The sequence below is a fragment of the Malus sylvestris genome, chromosome 17 (assembly GCF_916048215.2).
Source record: "Malus sylvestris chromosome 17, drMalSylv7.2, whole genome shotgun sequence".
NCBI lineage: Eukaryota > Viridiplantae > Streptophyta > Magnoliopsida > Rosales > Rosaceae > Malus > Malus sylvestris.
Genome location: NC_062276.1, coordinates 6,025,039 through 6,045,997, shown reverse-complemented (window position 1 = coordinate 6,045,997; position 20,959 = coordinate 6,025,039). Strand labels below are relative to the sequence as shown.

The window sequence follows — 20,959 nt, the reverse complement described above, 5'->3', positions numbered from 1 at the left end:
TGAAGCCCAAAGCTGTAGGCCAATTTGAACACAGCAAGAACAAAAACATTAACATCATCACTGACCCAAAATACTAACAAAACATAAACATAATAATACATTGATTGATTGTTCTTTGTTCTTCCTCTCTGCGAAAGATTTCTCAAGAGACACGGAAAATCTCTGCGTTTACCTACAAATATTCACTTCTCTTTTTTCTTTTTTTACAATATTAATAATTTCAGCTCTTAATAATAATTTAATTTTCTCAGGACGCTTTGAGATTCAGATGAGAAAGAAAGATATTCTTCTTGCTTTTTGGTTTGTGTTTCTCTCTATACCTTTTTCTCATCCATGACAAGCACCCACCTTGCCTGCACTTTTGCTCTTCTTTTTCGCTTTCTGTTTCTTTTGTATCTTTCACTTCCACCTGCAATATTTTATATGTTTTTCAGTTGCATCTTATAAAAGTTTGGTAATTTGATAAGGAAAGTAAAATAAAATAATGTAAGCGCCTTCAGATATATGAAAAAAGAAACACTTTTAACCTAACTAGTTTTTCTCGTCTGTAAAATAAAGAGCCGGTCCTAATTTGTGTTCGGTCTAAAGTTTGATGGTGCAAAACTAAGTTCATTTTAGAAGAAAAACGTACGTGTATCGAAAGATCTTTAGTTATCTATCTTCCTAACCACTTAACTTACGTAATAATTGATATAGAAATACCATAATATATCATGATTATATGTAAGCATATGCTCGCTTGGGGTTAGACGGAGACCATCATTTTGAAATGAAGTGTGACATTGGATCAATAGCTAGACTAGACTGGTGCCACTTTCTGCAGCCAAGTACCGTGTTAGATCACATGTCCCAAAAACCATGAAACGATAATCTCCATCATAGCATGTACAATTTGACGATCACAAACCCTAGCAAAAAGTTTGAAAGGACATGACTCACCTAGTCCAAAGATGCAACAAATGTGTACTTAAACGGTAAAATCATCAAGTAGCAAACCCTGAAACACATGACTATCTTTTCCAAAAAGATGAACCAATATACCAGTGATGGGGCACTTTCATTGAGAACCCCAAGGATTAAAGGGAGGAGAAAAAGTGAAGAATCCTTTTTAACATTTGCATTGAAGAATCTTAAGGGTTCCACACAAAAACAAAAAGAAGGTGGTCAGAAAATAACACAATTGTGGACATGCCAATTGTTTTGAAACTTATTCTATGACACGAGATAAACTTATTTACACTAGAGATAACTCTCTGTCATATTACTAATCAATCATGTACTGCCTCATAAGATAATAGTGCGTGAATAGCTTAAATATTGTCATTTAATGTAGGGAGACTTTAGATGCGGTCCCTAGTTATGAACAATCTTTGACTGAAACCTTATTGTTTTTCAATTTTTGATCCAAGTCCCTAAAATTAATTGATAATTTATTTCTATGTACGTTACTATATTTTTTAAATTAAAAATTAAAATTTATAGTTGTTTATAGTAATGAGATTTTAAATAAAAAACCATAATTTGTGGGATTAAAAATATTAAAATATAAATTTACTATTGTGTGTGTGTGTGTGTAAACATGGGTACATTCATAAAAAATAACCAAAAAATTATTGTATCAAAACATGGGTACATTCTTCAAAATGGGTACATTTAGCAAAAATAAAAATGGGTACAAATAAATAAAAAAATATGGGTACAATACAAATAAAACTTTAAAAAATATGGGCACAAAAAGAAATTAATATATGGGTACAAATTAAAATTGAAAGGAAAATTGGTACAAATTAAAAAAGGGTTGCAAATTAAAAATAGGTACAAACTAAAAATAAAAATATATGATAAAAAATTTAGCCATAAATATAAATATACTAATTGTAACATTTTTAATATTAAATGAATATATTTAGAAATAAAAAATATTTTATTATTGAAATAATTAATGATATTATTAATACAAAGGACCTTGATCAAAAATTGAAAAGTAATAAGGTTTTAATCAATAGAGTAGTAAAAATAAGGATGAAAACCTAATTACTCCTTTAATGTAAGTGGAAAACTAAGAACATCTTGGCCAGCTAAATGATCAGACGTTATTAAAACGAAACAAGTCCAACTGCATTTGAGTACTTTTGGACCAGTTATAAATACAACTCTTAATCCACACGGTCCAACACTTTGTGACAGCTTACCCTACCCAACATTTTCAATTTATTGGAGGCAAAATGATATTCCGAGGAGAGTTTATGTGCTGGAAAGGGAAAGGGAAAGGGATCCCTTCTACCAAGTCCATCAAGGTAATAAATCTAGGCTTTTAAAATTTGATACAACGATTAAAGTCATTATAATTTTTAAAGTATGTTCCTATTTATATCTGTTGAATCAAATTTTAAATGTTCGAATTTGTAACCTTGGTAAAAATGATTCCTTTTCGCTAGAAAGCAGGGCCACCTGGGGGGAAAATATCGAGGAAACAGTACTAAGATGGGCATGTGCCACGAAACCAAAGAGGGACCAATTCAATCTGCTAGTCCCCCACCTTGAAGGGAATACTTTAATTTTATGACACCAACCACAAAATGCAGCCTTCATTTAATTGTCCTATCTTCCAAAACACATCGCTAATTAAAAACACAAGAAAAAGTTACTAAACTGATAATAAATTGTATATAATTCGATTTAGTGTCTCGTTATATAGATAGTGTTCTTCCTGTCTTATCTTAAAACAGTTACACAAATCGGTTTTATTTGTGCATATTTTGTTACAATTACCCTTAAATATGAGCAAGAACATACCTCGTCGTCAGATTTTAATTTTGCACTTGTTCTAGACGAATCTCCTCCTCGAAATCGATTTAACGATCTCTCTACGATCGGAGGGGTTGAAGTAGAGCTAGGACTACTACTTGAACTCAAATCATGAGGAGTGCTTTGAGTCCCAACATCTCTAGTCATGCCCTCTGTTTTCTTTGCTGCATTGAAAAACAGATTTCGAATGAAAATTTTATATCATATGACGCGAACTTAAGTAATTTTTTACACTCCTGTTTATTTCCGGCCTTTAGACTGAATAAGTCAAAGAAGAATCAAATAGCAGAAATAAACAAAGTTGAAGGAGAAGAAATGGTGTGCGTAAATCATTTCTCAACACGAAAAACCATTCGCTTGCGAGTGAAACATGATTAATAAGAAGCAAGATGACGTGGGTTAACCTGGAACTGGAAATTGAGGAGCCAAATCTTCTTTTGTAGGATTAAAAGAAGGCTTGGCAATGTTGGTTGTATGGATTGGTCTCGTGTGGGAAGAGTAAACAAGAGGTGCAGACATTGTGATTCGATTCGTTGCGTTGCGAAACGATCTTCCGCTAAGTGTTTTTGCAGATAAACACTCCATCGGAACCTGCCCTGATAGAGGGTTGCATATGTATTTCTCTGCTTCATTCCACTTTGAATTCAAAACAAACCCTTCTGGTGATAACGCTTCCCAACTATGATAAGCTGACCTTGCCTGCAATGCTGCAAGAACAATACAAAACCCTATATATTAGTTCGGCTATGGAACAGACGTCTGTTTTTTAATAAAGAAGGCAATAGTAAAGATGAGACGTTATGCACATGAGAATTTCTACATTGTTTATTAGTCTGGTTATGGAATAGATGTCCGTTTTTTTTTTATTAAAAAACAATTACTAAAGACCAAACGTCATAGAGAATTTCTGAAACAATATGTTATAATTTGAATATTGAATTAACATGTTTTCACGATCATGATTTCGTACCTTTGAGGGCTGTGGTGAATGAGTACGTTGCCGGGTCGATTTCATCTGCGAAAAAAGTGGAGGAACTGATGAGAAATGGTGGATTTGAACTTGGGTTTTGAGGGAAGTAGAGAGAAGGGTACCTCTTGAGTTATAGCCAGGGGAAGAAGCAGTGCTGGAGATTGTAATGTTTGATCTGAAAGACCTTGTGTCCTCTCTGAAGCTTGGAATATAGGAAGCTGAAAACCTTCTGGAATTCAAGTTTTCGCGGCTGATCCGGGCCTTCACTGCCCACTCTCTCAGGCTGAACTCCGGCTCGTCTCGCCTTCTCGAACCGTACGGTGAGTCTTCCATGGTGGAGATCATATGGAATGAGCTTTTCCTTCTTCCTTCTAAATTTAGATGTTTTTTTTTGGAGGGTTTGAGTTTTAGAATTAGTAAGCAAGCATGAAAACAGGCAGAGCAACTTTCAAAATCTGTACAATGCGCTTCTGTTTCTGGGTAATGTAGTTTAAATTGAGTTGCTATATGTTCGTCCAGTTAAACATGGCAGTATACGACATGCTTGGAAGCGGACAAGTTGGCTAAAGTAATGTGACTCTAAATACTTAAATTCAAATCATACTACTGTAATTTCAATTAAATTATAATATCGCTCGAATAAAAGACAATGGCATATGAAATGTGCATTGCCGCTTTGGCTTCCAATGACACACAAACTGACACGCACACATGAAAGGGTAAAAATTCATTCGCTTTCTCCTTCCAATAGAGAAGGGAAAGCTCGACCGAAAAAGGAACAAGAGAAGGGAAAAGCTGCAGACTGCAGTATAAATTTTGGAACTAAATATTATATTTTAACCTCTTCAAAATTACAGAGTTTATAACTTTACAGTACATGATTTTCACATGCTTGAATCAAGGGTCAATTTTTTAGGGCGTCCTTTAGTAAAGAATAGACGCGCACTGAAATGTATCGATAACTTGTATCTACTTCCGAAACATCAATAATTCGTCATTTAAAAAAAAAATGTTCGTATAGCTAAAGAGATACTATCATGTCGTCAATCCATCAAGTATTGGACATGTGGTTTACTTTTTAAACATGTAGCAAACATTTATTGGACGAGTAAAACCATTAAGACCATATCTTGATTGTACGAGAGAATCTTTCATATAAGGACTATAGTTTTCCATTACTTTTCTTTGGTTTTATTTTTTACGAATTGCAAAAGGTTGAAAGATCACAAAATTCATTATAGGAAGTGATTTACAAACACCCTTAGTCTCCTCATACACCCCCCCCCCCAATCAATTTCTCCCCATTAGACTGAATAAATCAAAGAAAATCAATGAACAAAGACGAGCATTGGGTGTGTAAAAAGTTAAAAATAGTGTATAAAAATAATTTACTTCTTGATTTTATGTGGAGAGCCAAGATTTGAGAGGTGTAGGTGTGAAAACTGACAATATAATTGATCTAAAGAATCTGAAAATTGATAGATAACCACTGGATCGTGGGGTCATAGTGTAGCAATATTTGTTGTGGTTTTGCTTTATGAAAAGACTAGCAAATGTATATAGTACGATGGTGTTGAATTTGTTGGTATATCTAACAGTCCAGCCAAATTTAGCATTTGAATTATGTGAGTGCATTATTTAGTGCACCAACATTTTCCCCAACTGGGGAAAGTGGCAACTGCTGGGAGTGAAGTCAGGGGAGATGTGATTTGATTACTGGTGTGAAAATGTGTTCAATTTTCTTGACAGAGAAGTGTCAAGAAAAGTTTGTAATCAGGTGAAAATTAGGGGTAACATTGGTTTTATGGAGGTACTGTGATCGCCTAGTTGATGCAACTCAAGTTAGGACATTGCCTATGTTTATGAAACCTTGTACTTTTTGATGGAAATGATGAAATAAACAAACGTACGTAAAAGGTTCAAATACAAAGATTAAGCACAAGTTGAAGATATGGACCAGTCAAGAAACAAAATATGGGACTCGAAGCAAGGATTTAGTCCCAAAACAACATAACAACGCTGGAAACCCCAACTACTCCTCTAACGCAAGAACTGTCGATGCCACCATCAGCAACCAAGGAAGAGGCAAAGAACAAGCCGCAGCAAGAGATTTGTAGAAGATGGGGTTGGAGCTTCGTACCCGTGCCAAACCTGCGTCTTTTCTGGATAGATCATGAAAGGGTTACAAATGACCCTTGATCTACCCGACCGACCACTGTAGACTCAAAGTCCACAAATATGATAAGGGTGGGGATGAGCATCAGCAGCATTTTGAGGCAAAGAAGGAGCAGAGTTTGAAGGTTTACTTTGAAGTAACCCGGCTATGAAATTAGACTTTTTTTAAATAAAATAAAATAAAATACAAGTTATTGATATGTCATTAATAATGCGTCCATACATCAATCATATTATTGACACTATCGATGATGTGTCCGTTTTTAGTAAAGAGCACACATTGTACATAGGGAATTTCTATAACTTAGAAAACTATGATCAAGCAGAATATATCTAGTGCTACTACTAAGAATGTGGACATATGAACTCCAACTGAAATACCAGTGCAGTGGTACAAAAATACGAAAATTTCCGATTAAAATATTTGATGTAAATATCATTTTTCTGTAAAAACTTAAGAGATGGTAGTTTGAATGAGAGCTAAGTATCACCTCCAATGTTACAGAAGTTTTAGCTGTTATATGTGATTTTCATAGCTGTTTAAATTTTTTATCTTCAATGTCAGCCATTCATTTTCTGTATCATTCAATGTTAGGAAGTATTGAAAAACTTTCAAATATCTACTATATTCATATATTTGTTCTATTTTGATTATGAAGTGCTTGTGGAAAATATGACAGGTGTGTGAGTATTACAGCCTCATTCGAATGTCATTTAGATGAACTTTACTTAAAATTTTAAAATTGGGACCATTTATTCCCTCCTTAGACCTCTCTAATCTATAAAGGGATCCTTTCCGGATCTCTTTCACCAAATCCACAAATCCGAGCCCTTAAAATTTGATCCAACGGTTAAAAACAGATGGCTTTTTTAAAAGTTATAATAACTTTAGCCGTTGAATTAATTTTCAAGGATCCAAATTGATGGATTTGATGGAAGGGATTAGGAGGATCCCTTTCCCTCTGATCGAACGAGAGTGCATAAAAATTCTGATAAGAAACCAAATGTTGATATTGCATGTGGTTTTTTCTCACTTTTGGGGGAATGGGTTTGTAAAACAGCAAACAAGTTGATCACGAAAAGCATATAACAATGTGGGGTTGCTTTCGGTCTGGGCTGGACCTCGATCTGGATGGAGAAGAAAAGAGTGGATAGCAAGAACTGGAGAGCAAGAGAGATCCTCTGTGTGTGTGTTTTAGAGAGAGAGAGAGAGAGAGTGAGTGAAGGCTGTGTGGTAGTGCATTTCCATGTCATGTGATTGTTCACCATCATGCGGTCCTCCAATTATGGGGATCAGAAGGCCCCGCCCCCATATGGAACCTCATCATCGCAATCGTCAGTTTTGTCTGATCTGTAGGCTAGGTTTCAAGTTCAACCAATCAAGTGTCAGGTGGGATCCACCCATCCCCCCTCTTCATTTAATTTCCAAAGCGTTCACTTCTCACTTCAAGGAGGAGGAGCAGATATCTGATCGGATAATGTTCTCCTTTGTTATGTTTTTTTCGGGTCAAGTATTATTGGTATGGTTCTTCGGAAAAACTTACATGCAACTGAGACGTTGGAATTAGAATATCCCAAGTCTATCAAAGAGACGAGAAAATATCTGATCCGATATTATCGTCCATTCGTCCTGATTGCATGTAAGTTCGGGCTCAGTAATCAGGATTGCACACACTGTTGATATTCACACAAGTTTCTTTGAGGGCAACCCCTTCATCTAAAGGAAGATCTTCAAATCTCAGCAGATGCTCAATCAGGATTGCAAATATAATGAAGGCAAAAGAGTTCCAACAACCTATATTTTCATTTCCATTGGTACCCATTAATACCGAACACGGCACCTGATAGAACCACACGCATAAAATTATACGAGAATTAACCGAGGGGCGCTTGCCCAGTTAATGTTTCGACCAGAAAGCTTTATTACACGCCTCGTAAAATTTAAGAACTGAAAGTCTCAAGAGTACCGGTTTCATCCATACCAGTCAATATACTTGCAAGACTTCTGATGGCGTGTTTTACCTTGAGTTGAATGCAGGTTCACTTCTCCAGTAGACAACCTGAGGTAACACAGGAACCACCAGCAAATACGTTCACGTATGCCTTAAGTTGTAGCTCATGAAGTTGGTTGAACAACGGAAGTAGCTTTCAGTTGCTGAAATAATCAACCTTAGAATTTGGAAAGCAAGGGCAGGCACCCAACTGGTCCCGACCCCATACCACCTAAAAGGAGGGCAAAAAGATTTGATGAGATTGAATGATCTCAACTGCATCATGCGCACATTCGGTGACGGTGAGGCAAACCGCACAGTGACAACAAACATTAAGAAATCAATACTAGATTCAAATCATACCAATCCACATCCTTCTTCGAATCCTTGTTATCGGTATCTCTACTACCATATAGCAAATAAATGCATGCTATCATTAAAATCCACGCCCATAGCCTAAATTAACTTTGTTTCAATTCCCAAAAAATTTAAATGACCATGCATACCTTCAACTGCTCAGCACTCTCTAAGTCTCTATCACCTTAGAGTAAGGGGGAAAACTGCAGCTCCAGACTTTGGTAACATAAACAACGCAAGGACCATGGAAATCAAAGATCCAAGGACACCTAAAAAATCAAAATGAGTTATAGTTAGACATGACAACTTGTTTCCGAGTCCTGACACTCAATTGTTTAAATAGAACATTACCCCAGAATCTCAATCAAACTGGCTGAGCTCCTCTAGGCCCGGAATTCAGAATTCCTGCAAAGAAACCAGCTTAGATCAAGAAGAAAAAATATTTTGAGTGAATAGATTCAAGACGAGCTGCTCACCAATAGAAAAGGCGGTTGTAACTATGCAACTTCAAGAAATCGCATACGTATACAAGCTTCCTGCTTAAGTAAACTTTTAGAGGTAACAAGTAATGCAATTTAAGGCAAATAGCAATTAGCAATTAGCCTTTTATCTATATTTGAAATCCATCAACACTTATTGCATACAAAATAATTTCTAAAGTACAAGGAGAAAAAAAAACGCATACCTTGTCCAAGAATTAAAATAGCATTTGCAGCCATAGGAATAAGATCTTGAATTCTTTCGCTGGCAAAAATTGTGAGAAGAACTAGCACAGAAAAAAGAATTAAGTGTAAAATACTGGAAATTAAAACCAGAAAGGGGCATATGACCCTGACTTTCAATCTCATGAAAACTTATTCGACATTACAAAGAAAGATACGACATGATTTCAAAATTAAGGGTAAATTATGGGACAATGAATACCTGAGACATGAATCAGTTTTTCCTCACTGTTATTTTTCTCATTTTCCGCAATATCCATGTGAGATGCCAACAACATCTGCACAGAATTGTATCCATCTGATGCCCACACATATTGAGTTCCTGCAAAATCATGACAGGTTTTCCAAGTTTCAGAGGGCAATGATATATTGAAGAGTATCCTCATGGTTGAACCTACGTCTAGTTTAGATGAACTACAATGACATTAAGATCATCAATTTCTATTGTTCCCATATTGCATACCCAAAAGACCTTCGGTGTTCCAACATGTAGCATGTACAAAATCTTTAAAATGCAATGGATTGGATAAGCATACTTGAATCTATATCAGGAAGAACAGCCAGCTTTTGCACTTTCATAATGTGAGGCAACTGCTGCACACAAGAAGTTATTTCTAATCCAATTATAGGACTAGAGAGGTGCAAAATGCGTAAACTTCCATCAGAATCCAAGACTAGAAATTTGTTGGGGGACAGTGCTTCAATAGAAAGTGCCTTAGCTGGTATCACTCTTTTCGATTTTGAGGTTTCAAGCTCCTTTCCTTTGAATTCCACAAAAAACACTCCCTCTTCACAAGAGTCTTGTTTCAGTTTCACAGACCTCTGCTTGACTGCAAGGTTAAACACAGTGTTAAAGGCACTAGTGAATTGGCCAATGGCAACACAAGTCCATGTGGATCTAAAACCAAGAATCAATGGAAGTCACTTCCATCTAAAATGGACAGGTGTTGTTATCCGGTGAACATACTACAGAACTATATATGCTGTATGCCCTAAAGGGGTCAATTTCCGAGGGCATCGAGGTTAGTAATCTGTCTATGAGCTAGAGATTTCAATTCCATGATAAGAAAGTTAAGTTATTTTTCTAATCAGTGATTTACCATCTAGAGGCATCCTTATGATTTTAACCAAAGGACAGCACCTTGCTTACATGAGTAGCACCCATGTCCTAGGCCACAAGAAATACCTAAAAAACAATTTGTCAGTGGAAATACAGATAAACGCATAGATAAGATACAAGTAGTGCAGGCTTAGAAACAGGCCTAACTAATGTAACACGAATAGATTTTTATTTTTTATTTTTTTTGAGAAGAAGTAACACGAATAGATATGTTACAGCTAAAGTTACAACATATAATGGAAAAGATCTTGTATTTAATCCGTCAAGTGCTGGTGATAGACCAGTCATTGTGAGAAAGAGTTTGTGTACATCCATTGTAACACGAATTTCTCATAAGGATCAATAAGTTATCGGATGGATATAAAGATCCATGGGTAGATTATATTGGCTTAAGACAAAGTGATCATGACGCTTTAATAGTAGCAAGAACACCGAAAGAGCTGGATACCAAGATTTCAACGAAGTAATACAGGACTGTTTTTATAGGCACTCATGGTAGGTCATTTTAATCCCAATCATGATCTTTCAGGTTGCGTGAATCGTGTATAAATTGAAAACCACATTATTCATTCACTTGATCAAATGATGGCAATGTCTTTTTACTTACATGCTGCATAAAAAGTACACTGATTTACTAGAGGATCCAACCTCATCTTAGTGGCTAACTATTTTACAGTACATCCAGATAGTCAATCTAATGCATTAAGGGGATACATATGCATATGATTTTTCAACATCACGAACTTAATTTAATTCATGATTGAAAGTCAAGGACTGAAGGAACGCTAACCACATTTCTTTCTTTCTTTAGTTTTCAAATAAAAAACCCTGCTCTTAACCTGAATTACTTCCCCCATCAAACCTTGACCCTTACACCCCTAAAGTGTTAGCACCAACATGGATTTCAGCAACTTCCCAGCCATCAAAGCTTAGTCTTTTCCATCATATGAAAACAATAAATCTTACAGGCAATCCTTGAAACTTCCAAGAAAAAACTACACTGAATACTTTTGACCTTTATAATCCTCTACCGCACCTATTCATTTATGAGTTACCAGTTCTTGCACAAATCCCATAACAGGTAATGAGGATTGCTCGAATTTTCAAGACACAACCTAAGATACACAAATTTACTCTAATAAGCCTACCATTAACTTAGAAAAACAGAGGCTTTAGGAAAAAATGCAGTCCCAGTGCGCTAGCTTTCCTTATTGGTTGTATAGCCAGCGTGGTTATCAGAATTCCAATAGGATTTCTTAAGTTCTCGATTACTTAGATGAACAGTACATAAAGCTTTCACATTGCAAAAGGGTTCTAGTATCGAACTCTATTAAGTACTAACTCAACAAGGGGCAAGCAATGGACACGTAATTGAAAGTACAAAAGAACGTTTGTGCATTGCATTTTCTACATACAGGTAAGATAAGATCAGCAAAAAGTAATACCAAAACGCATAATTTGCATACTTACCAGAAACATAATTCCTATCATTCTTCCCACACAAGTTACCACTGCAAGTCATCTCCGAACTCCCCTCAACGCAACCACATTTGTCGCCTCCTTGCTTATTTCCACAATCCCCCAAATTACTATGCACATGATCACCAACCACCCCATTAGGAAAACCCAAATTTCGGCCCTCATTTTCCAAACTCGAACTCAAAGTCTTGGCCTTTCGAACCCGCCCTTTAACAAGCTGCCTCAAATTAAAAACCCTAACTCCATTATCTTCTCCTAAGATCAAGACCCCAAACGAAATGCTAATCGACCAAACCAGCTTGCAACACTCAATCACAGCACACCTCATCAACTTCACAACCGCCCCATCATCACCATTGTCGCCATCACCAATCACTTTCACAGAAAAAACCGATATCTTTGAGCTCGAAACGGAGTACATGGCGAAGAAATTGACCGACCCGGCAAGCTTAATCGAAACCCCATGATGGGCATCCACCAAAACCCCCAATTTCCCATCAAATTTTATCCCTTTCTGGGTGCAAATGACTTGAGCCCTCACGAATTGTTTCTGATTCTGCAGAATGTAGAACCTGAGCAGGACCTGGGACCCACCTCTGTGAGGGCCGGATGCAATGAAGAGGGTCCGGGTGTTGGGGTTAGGGTCTGGGTTTTGGAGGAGGAGGAAGGTGGAGGAAGAGGAGGGAGGGGCAACTAGGGTTTGGGGAGGAGGGAGAGAGGAGAGGGAAAGAGGGGAGGAGAGAGAGGGGTAGAGAGAAAAAGTGGAGTCAGAGTGCATGAGGGCTAGAGAGAGAGAATGGGGTTCAAACTGGAGGGAAGTTATTTGGGGAGGGGAGGAGAGAGAAGGGTTTGGGAGGCTGAGCTTGGAAGCTTGGACAACTACCATTAGAAGAGGAGTGAGAAGAAGAAGAAGAAGATGATGATGATGATGGCCCCCAACAAACAAAACCACCACAACTGCCTGTCTGAGATTTTTGTTAGTTGTTGTTGTGTGGGAGGAACAAGAGGAACATTGTCTTTGAATTTTTGTTCTTTTGGGTTTGGTTTGGTATTTGGGGAGGGACCCTCCAATTTCATGAGAGATCCAAAGTTGGATTATTAAAGAGTAATATTATGGGTAAATTACATAGTAGCCCCTCAGGTTTAAGGTTTATTACAACCACATACAACATTTTTAAAATATTTCACTTTCATACCTCACGTTTTATTTTATTTCAAAATAATACCTCCGTTACATTTTCCATTCATTAATCTGTTAAATGATGACGTTGCTGTCACATTTGTGCCACGTGGCAAAAAAAAAAATTTTTTTTTTTTTTAAAACCTAAATCTTCTAAATAAATTATAAAACTATAAAAAAAAATCAAAATAAAAAACCATACAAACCCAGAAACCCCCCAACCCACTTCTCCATCTCCTCCCTCTTCACCCTCCCATCCCTTCTCTCTCCCCAGACCCACACCTCCCATCCCTTACAAACCGTCACCCTCACCCTTCTTCTCCAGTTCACCCGTGTCCCGTCGTCGCCGTCTTCCTCCTCAAACCCCCTGCTTTGTTTATCCAAATCCATCAAACAAAACAAAAGCAACACCAATTTCACATCTTTACAAAAAAATTCAGAAATGCCAATTAAACCCAAGCCAGTCGGGAACACAGTCGATTCGGAGCGAGGCCTGCGAGCTCCAGTCAATTAGAAGCGATGGGTCGGAGGCCGTGATCGGATCGAGAGGAATGGGGGTTCAAAAGATGCAGCCTTGAGGGGTAGCCATTTGCGTGGGCGAGCTTCCAGTGCACGAGGTCGAAGAGCTCGGGTTCATGGTGGGTGATTTAGGGTGGGAAGAAGAAAGTTAATTTTTTTCCGGTTGGGCTAGGGTGGTGGTGGGTCGAGTTCGTTGGGGACCGGGGGGGGGGGTGGGGGAAGGGTGGGAAAGTTTCTGGGTTTTGGTTTGTGGGGGTATAGGTTGCAGGGAGGTGTCTCTGACGTTTTTTTTTTGTTTTTTTTTTATGGGTTGCGGAGAAGATGAAGATGGGTAAGAAGATGGGTGTGGTGGGGTGTGTAGAGGAGGGAAGAGGGTGGGTGCGTGATGGGTGCCACGGGGAAGATGAAGATGATTTTGTTTTTCTTCCTCTTCTTCTTCTAGGTTGCAGGTTGCAGGTTGGGTTTTGGGGGGTGGGGGAGGAGGGAATGAGGGAAGACGAAGGGGGCTTTGGTTTTTGATTTTTTTTTTTTATAGTTTTATAATTTATTTAGAAGATTTAGGTTTTTAAAAAAAATTTAAAAAAATTTTTTTTTTGCCACGTAGCACAAATGGCAACCATATGGCGCAAATGTGGCAGCCACGTCAGCATTTAACAGATTAATGGATGGAAAATCTAAGGGATGTATTATATTGAAATAAAATAATACTTGAGGTATGAAAGTGAAATGTTTTAAAGATGTTGTATGGGGTTGTAATAGACCTCAAAACCTGAGGGGCTACTGTGTAATTTACCCTAATATTATTCATACCATATTTTTATATCACATTACTATACTACATTAACTGACATCTGATGTGGACATCCACATCATTTGAAAATTTTGCAAAACCTAAGGAAATGAATAAGAAATACTTCTTGTATACCATAATCATCAATTAATTAACTAGTTTTTTTTAATTATTAGTTTATTATATAATGAATTAAATTTAAAAATCTGATTAATTCAAATTATGAGTCTGACCACATCAAATGCCACCTAAGTTAGTATGAAAATGTAATACAAAAACATGGTATAAATAACATTACTCATTATTAAATTGTTGCAAAAGTAAAAGTCTAAAGGTTTAGGCTTGCTCTCAATTTGCTAATCATGGATTATTATATTTCTTACGTAGCCATGCTTCCTGATTAACAAGGGTTTAGAATAATTTTCCTTTCTAATTTTTAATAAATATTGGAAAATAGAAATTTATCTTTGCAATTAAAGTAAAATTGATACAATACGTATAACAAAATCATTATCTAATTTTCAAATAAATATGTTTTAGAGAATATTGGTGAATCCAATTTTCAAATAAAAATAAAATTAGTTTGTTTGTGAAGGGCACAAGGTCTCCGAGAGCATGCACAGGTTTCTGGCTTAAACTGAGATATGCAAGGCTTTGAACGATTTCGCTGTTGAGTTATTGAACTTTTACTGCAAAAGCAACCAAACAACATTTTCCATCAATTAATACAATATGTGACGCATGGATGATCGATTAATTTCACGCACAATAATGTCACATTTGCTAGATTTCATACAGTAAATCAATTGAAGTTGACGAATGTTCATGAAAAGAAGTGTATGACATGTATTGTGCAGACAGAGATGTTAGATGTGCAATTACGGATACAATAGTTCGGATTTACCTATTTATATATGTTTAGTATTCGTGTCAACTCATGAGTTTATCGACATTCAAAAGGATAATGAACAAAAGTTGTACAAATTACCAACCCTACCATGAAAGGTCATGCAACTCAAGCTTTTGAAATTGGATGCCACAATGCATGGTGAAGAATTGGCCTTTAGAAACGATTCGGTTTCCAACAACTAGGGGCAAAAATATATCAAACTTGGAACTCATTTATATTTGTGTCGTGTTCATATCAATCTATATATGGCTCAACACAAATCAATATTCGTAGGAACTGATTAACATTAGTTGTCTTCTAACTCTATATACCTCGGGTTCTATACTTGTGCAAAATTCGACTCAAATTACTCTTAAGCATCCAAAATACCATAAACGGGCCGGCAATTAGAGATTTTGAAACTCTAGATGTCATAAGGGGTGGTTCGGTATGGGATACCGAACCGAAACCCGTGTCTCGATTCCCAAACTGAAATTTTCGAGAATCCCAAATCCAATACCGATCCCAAACCAATTTTTCGGGAATCCCAAAATGATTTTGGATTTTTGGACTAAAATTTGACATATTATGTTTTGGGCTAAAATTCAACCTTTTATATTGGGTTGCCAATCTGTTGCAGGCTAAATTTTCTTAATAAATTTCATAGGCCATTGTGAGTTACAAGTATACAACCAAACCAATATGTTGCAATAAAAATAAATTTAATATGTAACTTACAATTTAATCTGTGCACAGATTAAATTTCATGGAGGACCTGAGCATCAAAATTCCCATTAGTCATTAGCGTGCATTTCACTCCTCCTTCCCCTCCTTATCTGTCATTTACAATGCCAAATGCCAAACATTTTCGTGTTTCCCATGCACACACAGACACATATATATACATTCACACCATGAAGGATAAATCATACACAATTTATATGCAACGGTTGAGATTAAATCTGTACAGAATCCAATGGCTATTAAAATTCTAAATATATATTTAAAAATTAAATAATATATATATATATTTTTTTTCCATTCAGTTTGGGATTACCGAAATCCCAAAAACTTGAGACCAATTCCCGTACCGAAATTTCGGGATTGGTTCGTATTGGGTACCGAAACTTTCGGAAATTTCGGTTTGGAATTTTTTCGGTTCGGTTTGGAATTTTTTTCCAGCCCATAATTCATGGCCGTGAATTAAGCTTGGGCCATTTGTCGAAGGAAATTCTTTATGTATTTATAAGTTGGTGATGTAGCAGCAAGCGCATCTGGTGTAGTGGTATCATAGTACCCTCCCACGGTACTGACCAGGGTTCGATTCCCTGGATGCGCATTTTATTTTTTACCTTATCTGCATCTCGGCTCCAACCAAATCGGCCTCAAAGAAGGCACTTTTTGAGTATTCTGCAGCCCCATCTCCATTCTCCATGTGCCTCAAAGAATGAATATATCAACCACAAAGTTAGTGGGGACCTGTCACAAGTAAAGCAGCAGCAAGACTTGTTGCTAGGGAGTAGTGGCAATTGTATAGCAGGTCCAAATGTGTGAAATACTTGCCTAATTCTCTTAAAAGTATAAATTTTTACGTTCCTACGAATCATAGTTAGATATATGTGCATATTATTTGTGAATTATAACAGGTGACATTGAAGCATGAGGACGAGAAACCATGAGTTCATTTAAACTATTTTCTTAGGGAATTGTTATTGTCACTCCAAAAATCTCATTCTAAACTCCTCACAAGTATATTTTTCTTTCTAAATATAGTGTAGAATGAGAATTTTGGAGTGCCAATAACAATTTCCTTTTCTTAACCTTTCATCTTTGATGTGAAACGCCTTTAGCATCATAAGGACTTATGCGGCACAAGTATATTGTCACTGTGATGTCTTGTGCTCATTATGGTGTCTTGTGATTATAATATAAACTCATCTGGACAAAAATTTATATGCATAACATTATATCGTTGACGCAAAACGTCACATTAACAGATCTCGTCTCTTAAAAGTATGCATACTCAATTTTTAGTGGTGAGATAAGAGCATTGGGCTCAACACGTGAATAAAATGCTTTGATGCAACTAACTGGATTTCCCTTCCATCTTTTATGTGCATGAATATGCTGGTGCATATAAATCCAAAGTTTGAATCCTGAAAACCCCACCCTACACACCTACAGTGAGAAACAAAAGGAGAAAAAGCAGCCAAAAACAGATCCGATAAATGCGTTGATGGGTCTCGTATTTATATACAAGAACAAGACACAACAACACAAACAATTACCCCTTTCAACATTACACTCTCATTATTACACATGCATTGATGCACATTACACATACCATTGGTGTTTGTGCATTTGCATTACTTGGGGAGTTTCAACCAAATATGGTTCGCAGCGGTTTAGCTAGTCCGTTAGAGATGCTCTTATCGAGAATTTAATCACAGTGCTCTAACTTTTTGATTACCTTTTTGTTTGAGCATCGATCTGATTAATTAACAAGTGACATGCCTATTAGCTGGTTAGATTGAAGGTGATTGGAATTGTCTCATAGCCAATTTTATTGTTGTCGTATTTAATGCGTCTGCTTTCTGAAAGTACACCAAACAAACTGGTACGGCAAGGATAATTGCTTTTTGATTAGAAATATTCAACGGGATTGATAATGAACTTATTATCTAATGTTTTCAAAACATGAAAACTCACCAAGAATAACTGTAAATTATTTTGTCGAAATGTAATCAATTTTTCTTTGTTTGTAATATCATACTTAACTGTATTTTAGTTCATTTTTTATGCTCTTATATCATAAAAGTTCAGGTAAATCGCCAAAATGGTCATTGAGATTAACTTAATATTTTGGTCCCTGAGATTCCAAATCGATAAAAGTGGTCTCTAAGATTGTCTACCATCCATTATTTTAGTCATTCCGTTAAAAACTGCGTTAAGTGTCCCGAAACTCTTGACCAGAAGTTTGAGCAATTTTCAAAGTTTCGAAACTCAATCGTTTTTTAACCAAATTCAACCCATAATATATCAAAATGAAGATAAGAAAGTGTAGAATAAGATTATACCTATTTCGAAGCCCAATGGTTTCCGAAGATTGCCGAAAAATAGCCTCAAAGTTGACTGGTCCGAGTGAAAACTCGAAAACTCGCCGGAAATTGGGTAAACTTTAAACGTTCATAACTTTTTCAATACTCAAGGAAATTAAGTGATTAAAAAACAAAAATCATACTTCTCGACGAGACGAAGAGAATGGTACCTTTTTTTTTTATGGCTAACTCGCCGTGGTTTGATTGGAAAATGGCTCGAAAGTGGCTGTCTTGGTCTCAAGTTAGCCACTTTCGAGCCGTTTTCCGGCTAAACCACGGCTAGTTAGCCGTCCAAAAAGGCACCATTCTCTTCGTCTCGTCGAGAAGTATGATTTTCGTTTTTGAATCACTTGATTTCGTTGAGTATTGAAGAAATTATGAACGTTTAAATTTTTCCCAGTTTCCAGCACGTTTTCAAGTTTTCATTCGCACCAGTCAACTTTGAGGCTATTTTCCGGCCATCTCCGGCAACTATTGGGTTTTGAAATAGGTATAATCTGATTCTACACTTTCCTATCTTCATTTTGATATATTATGGGTCGAATTTGGTTAAGAAACGATTGAGTTACGAAGCTTTGAAAATTGCCCAAACTTCTGGCCAAGAGCTCCGGGACATTTAACGGAGTTTTTAACAGAATAATCAAAATGATGAATGATGAACAATCTCATGAATCACTTTTATCGATTTGGAATCTCAGGAACAAAGTAATGATTTATGCAAACTTCAGTGATCATTTTGACGATTTACCCTAAAAAGCTCTAACTCCACCGCTGTCATTGAGACGAAGCCACCAACCAACAAGTCTAGGCCACACCAAGGCATATGCATTTTTCCCTATCAACATGGTAATTGAACAGTTACTAGAGTAAACTACTGTAGTACATATATGGATAAGATTGGGGGTTGAATTCCACTCGGCATCTTTGCTATCCATGCACAGTAATTTTGAGGTAGGGAGAGTCTTGCTGTCCAGTATTGCCCTAGTCCAGTCCAGTCGCCTGTCCACCACTCTGACTAATCACTGTCACTCACCCGCCCCCTTCTCTCTGATTCCTGGCCTTCTGATCCTTCTCTCTCTCCAATGACTAATCCCATCGGGGCCAATCCTCCACTATCATTCAATGCGCCCTAAAACCAGCAAATACGACTGCCACCGTTCCACTTATCACTGATGTCACCACCCTCACGAATTGGCGCGTCAAGTATCCACCCCCGTCTATATATTACAAACAAAGATACCCCATCTCCATTCCATCCTTAATAATTTCCCAAATCCGTACTATTTGGTAAGAACGGGAAGTGGAATTGAATTGAGTTTTGTTGGATTGGAATTGGAATCAGTTCTTCCTCCGTCAGCGGTTGCGATCTCTCTCAATTCCGGCGGAAGACATGGCGATGAAATGAAGGAGCGGCAGCGCTGGCAACCGGAAGAAGACGCCTTGCTGCGAGCCTACGTGAAGCAATATGGGCCGAAAGAGTGGAGCCTGGTCTCCCAGCGGATGGGGAAGCCCCTCCTCCGTGACCCCAAGTCCTGCCTGGAGCGGTGGAAGAACTACCTGAAGCCCGGCCTGAAGAAGGGCTCGCTCACCCCGGAGGAGCAGGCCCTCGTCGTCTCCCTCCAGGCAAAGCACGGCAACAAGTGGAAGAAGATCGCCGCCGAGCTCCCCGGCCGCACCCCCAAGCGCCTCGGCAAGTGGTGGGAGGTCTTTAAGGAGAAGCAGCTCAAGTTGCAGTCTCAGAGGCAAAAGAACAAACACCTTCTGTGCAGTACATCGTCGTCGTCGACCCAGCTGCCACCGGACATGAATATTCCGGTCGCTGGAATTGGATCTCCGGAGAAGGCCGTTAAGGGTCCCTACGACCACATACTGGAAACCTTCGCCGAGAAATACGTCGTCCAGCCAAAGGTTTACGGTGCTGCGTTCCAGTCCACCACCATGATGCAAGAACCGGACCCTGTACTTTCACTCGGGTCGGTCGGCTCCACCGCGACGTCCGTAACTGCACCTTCCGTTATGCCTCAGTGGATGAACATTAACCCGTCGTCAACAACGTCATCCACGTCCTCCACCACCCCTTCGCCTTCGGTGAGCTTGACGCTGTCTCCCTCCGATCCGGTTCCCGACACGGACCCGACCCGTTTTTATCAGATGGGCACTCTGATTCAGCTGTGCAAGGAGGTGGAGGAGGGGATGCAGAGCTGGATGCAGCAGAAGAAGGAGGCGACATGGCGGCTGAGCAGGCTGGAGCAGCAGCTGGAGGCGGAGAAGGGAAGGAAGCGGAGGGAGGCGGTGGAGGAAATCGAGGCACAGATAAGGTGCTTGAGACAGGAGGAGGTGGCGTTGGTGGGGAGAATAGAGAGGGATTACAGGGAGGAGCTGAGCGCGCTGCAGAGGGAGGCGGAGGGCAAGGAGGCGAAGTTTGTGGAAGCTTGGTGCGGCAAGCATGCGAAGCTGGCGAAACTTGTGGAGCGGATTGCGGTCGGGGTTGGGTTTAGCAGTAAACCAAGTTAATTAGAACTAATTATGTGGTTTGGTTTTGAAATTTTACTTGAATTAACACTCTCCGCAACTTGTCATCTTTCATTTTCCTTCTCTTTTTTCTGTTATTACTGACAAAAAAAAAATCTTTAAATAAAAGTTTTTAGATATAATCTTTAGATTATGATAAGAAAATTAAAGTAATTCTAATATTACTTTCGTTTTATTTGTTTCTCTACACAATTTTAATTATATTATAAAAGAATATTGAATTTGGGAAATAACATAATAATTCACCACTAATAATTGAGTATCAACCTCCTATTAAAATTAAAATAAAAATAAGCATCAACATGTACAATTTTCTATTTAACTCAATA

General features: G+C 37.8%; 3 protein-coding genes and 1 non-coding gene across 7 annotated transcripts; 2 read left to right on the top strand and 2 right to left on the bottom strand.

The window, feature by feature from the left end:
* Window positions 1-38: 38 nt before the first annotated feature.
* On the bottom strand, window positions 39-4,358 carry LOC126610030 (uncharacterized). The gene is made up of 5 exons (XM_050278003.1): window positions 3,901-4,358; window positions 3,779-3,823; window positions 3,213-3,515; window positions 2,797-2,972; window positions 39-409 (listed from the first exon to the last, which is right to left on the bottom strand). Exons 1-5 carry the CDS (start codon window positions 4,121-4,123, stop codon window positions 248-250), a joined length of 909 nt encoding a protein of 302 aa, XP_050133960.1. The 5' UTR covers window positions 4,124-4,358; the 3' UTR covers window positions 39-247.
* A 3,380-nt stretch (window positions 4,359-7,738) lies between these two features.
* On the bottom strand, window positions 7,739-12,685 carry LOC126612366 (uncharacterized). Of its 4 annotated transcripts, XM_050280767.1 has the most exons (9): window positions 11,614-12,685; window positions 10,165-10,209; window positions 9,560-9,853; window positions 9,226-9,345; window positions 8,987-9,067; window positions 8,778-8,837; window positions 8,653-8,706; window positions 8,451-8,570; window positions 7,739-8,176 (listed from the first exon to the last, which is right to left on the bottom strand). In XM_050280767.1, exons 1-6 carry the CDS (start codon window positions 12,506-12,508, stop codon window positions 8,809-8,811), a joined length of 1,464 nt encoding a protein of 487 aa, XP_050136724.1. In that variant the 5' UTR covers window positions 12,509-12,685; the 3' UTR covers window positions 7,739-8,176; window positions 8,451-8,570; window positions 8,653-8,706; window positions 8,778-8,808. The 4 variants fall into 4 exon arrangements, with proteins under 4 accessions (XP_050136724.1, XP_050136722.1, XP_050136725.1 ...); XM_050280765.1 differs by lacking the exon at window positions 8,778-8,837; XM_050280766.1 differs by lacking the exons at window positions 7,739-8,176; window positions 8,778-8,837 and adding an exon at window positions 8,183-8,346.
* A 3,583-nt stretch (window positions 12,686-16,268) lies between these two features.
* On the top strand, window positions 16,269-16,339 carry TRNAG-CCC (transfer RNA glycine (anticodon CCC)). The gene has a single exon. It is a non-coding gene; the product is annotated as a tRNA-Gly (tRNA).
* Window positions 16,340-18,936: 2,597 nt separating this feature from the next.
* Window positions 18,937-20,752, top strand: LOC126612204 (protein rough sheath 2 homolog). The gene has a single exon (XM_050280559.1). It carries the CDS (start codon window positions 19,500-19,502, stop codon window positions 20,610-20,612), a length of 1,113 nt encoding a protein of 370 aa, XP_050136516.1. The 5' UTR covers window positions 18,937-19,499; the 3' UTR covers window positions 20,613-20,752.
* Window positions 20,753-20,959: the final 207 nt, after the last annotated feature.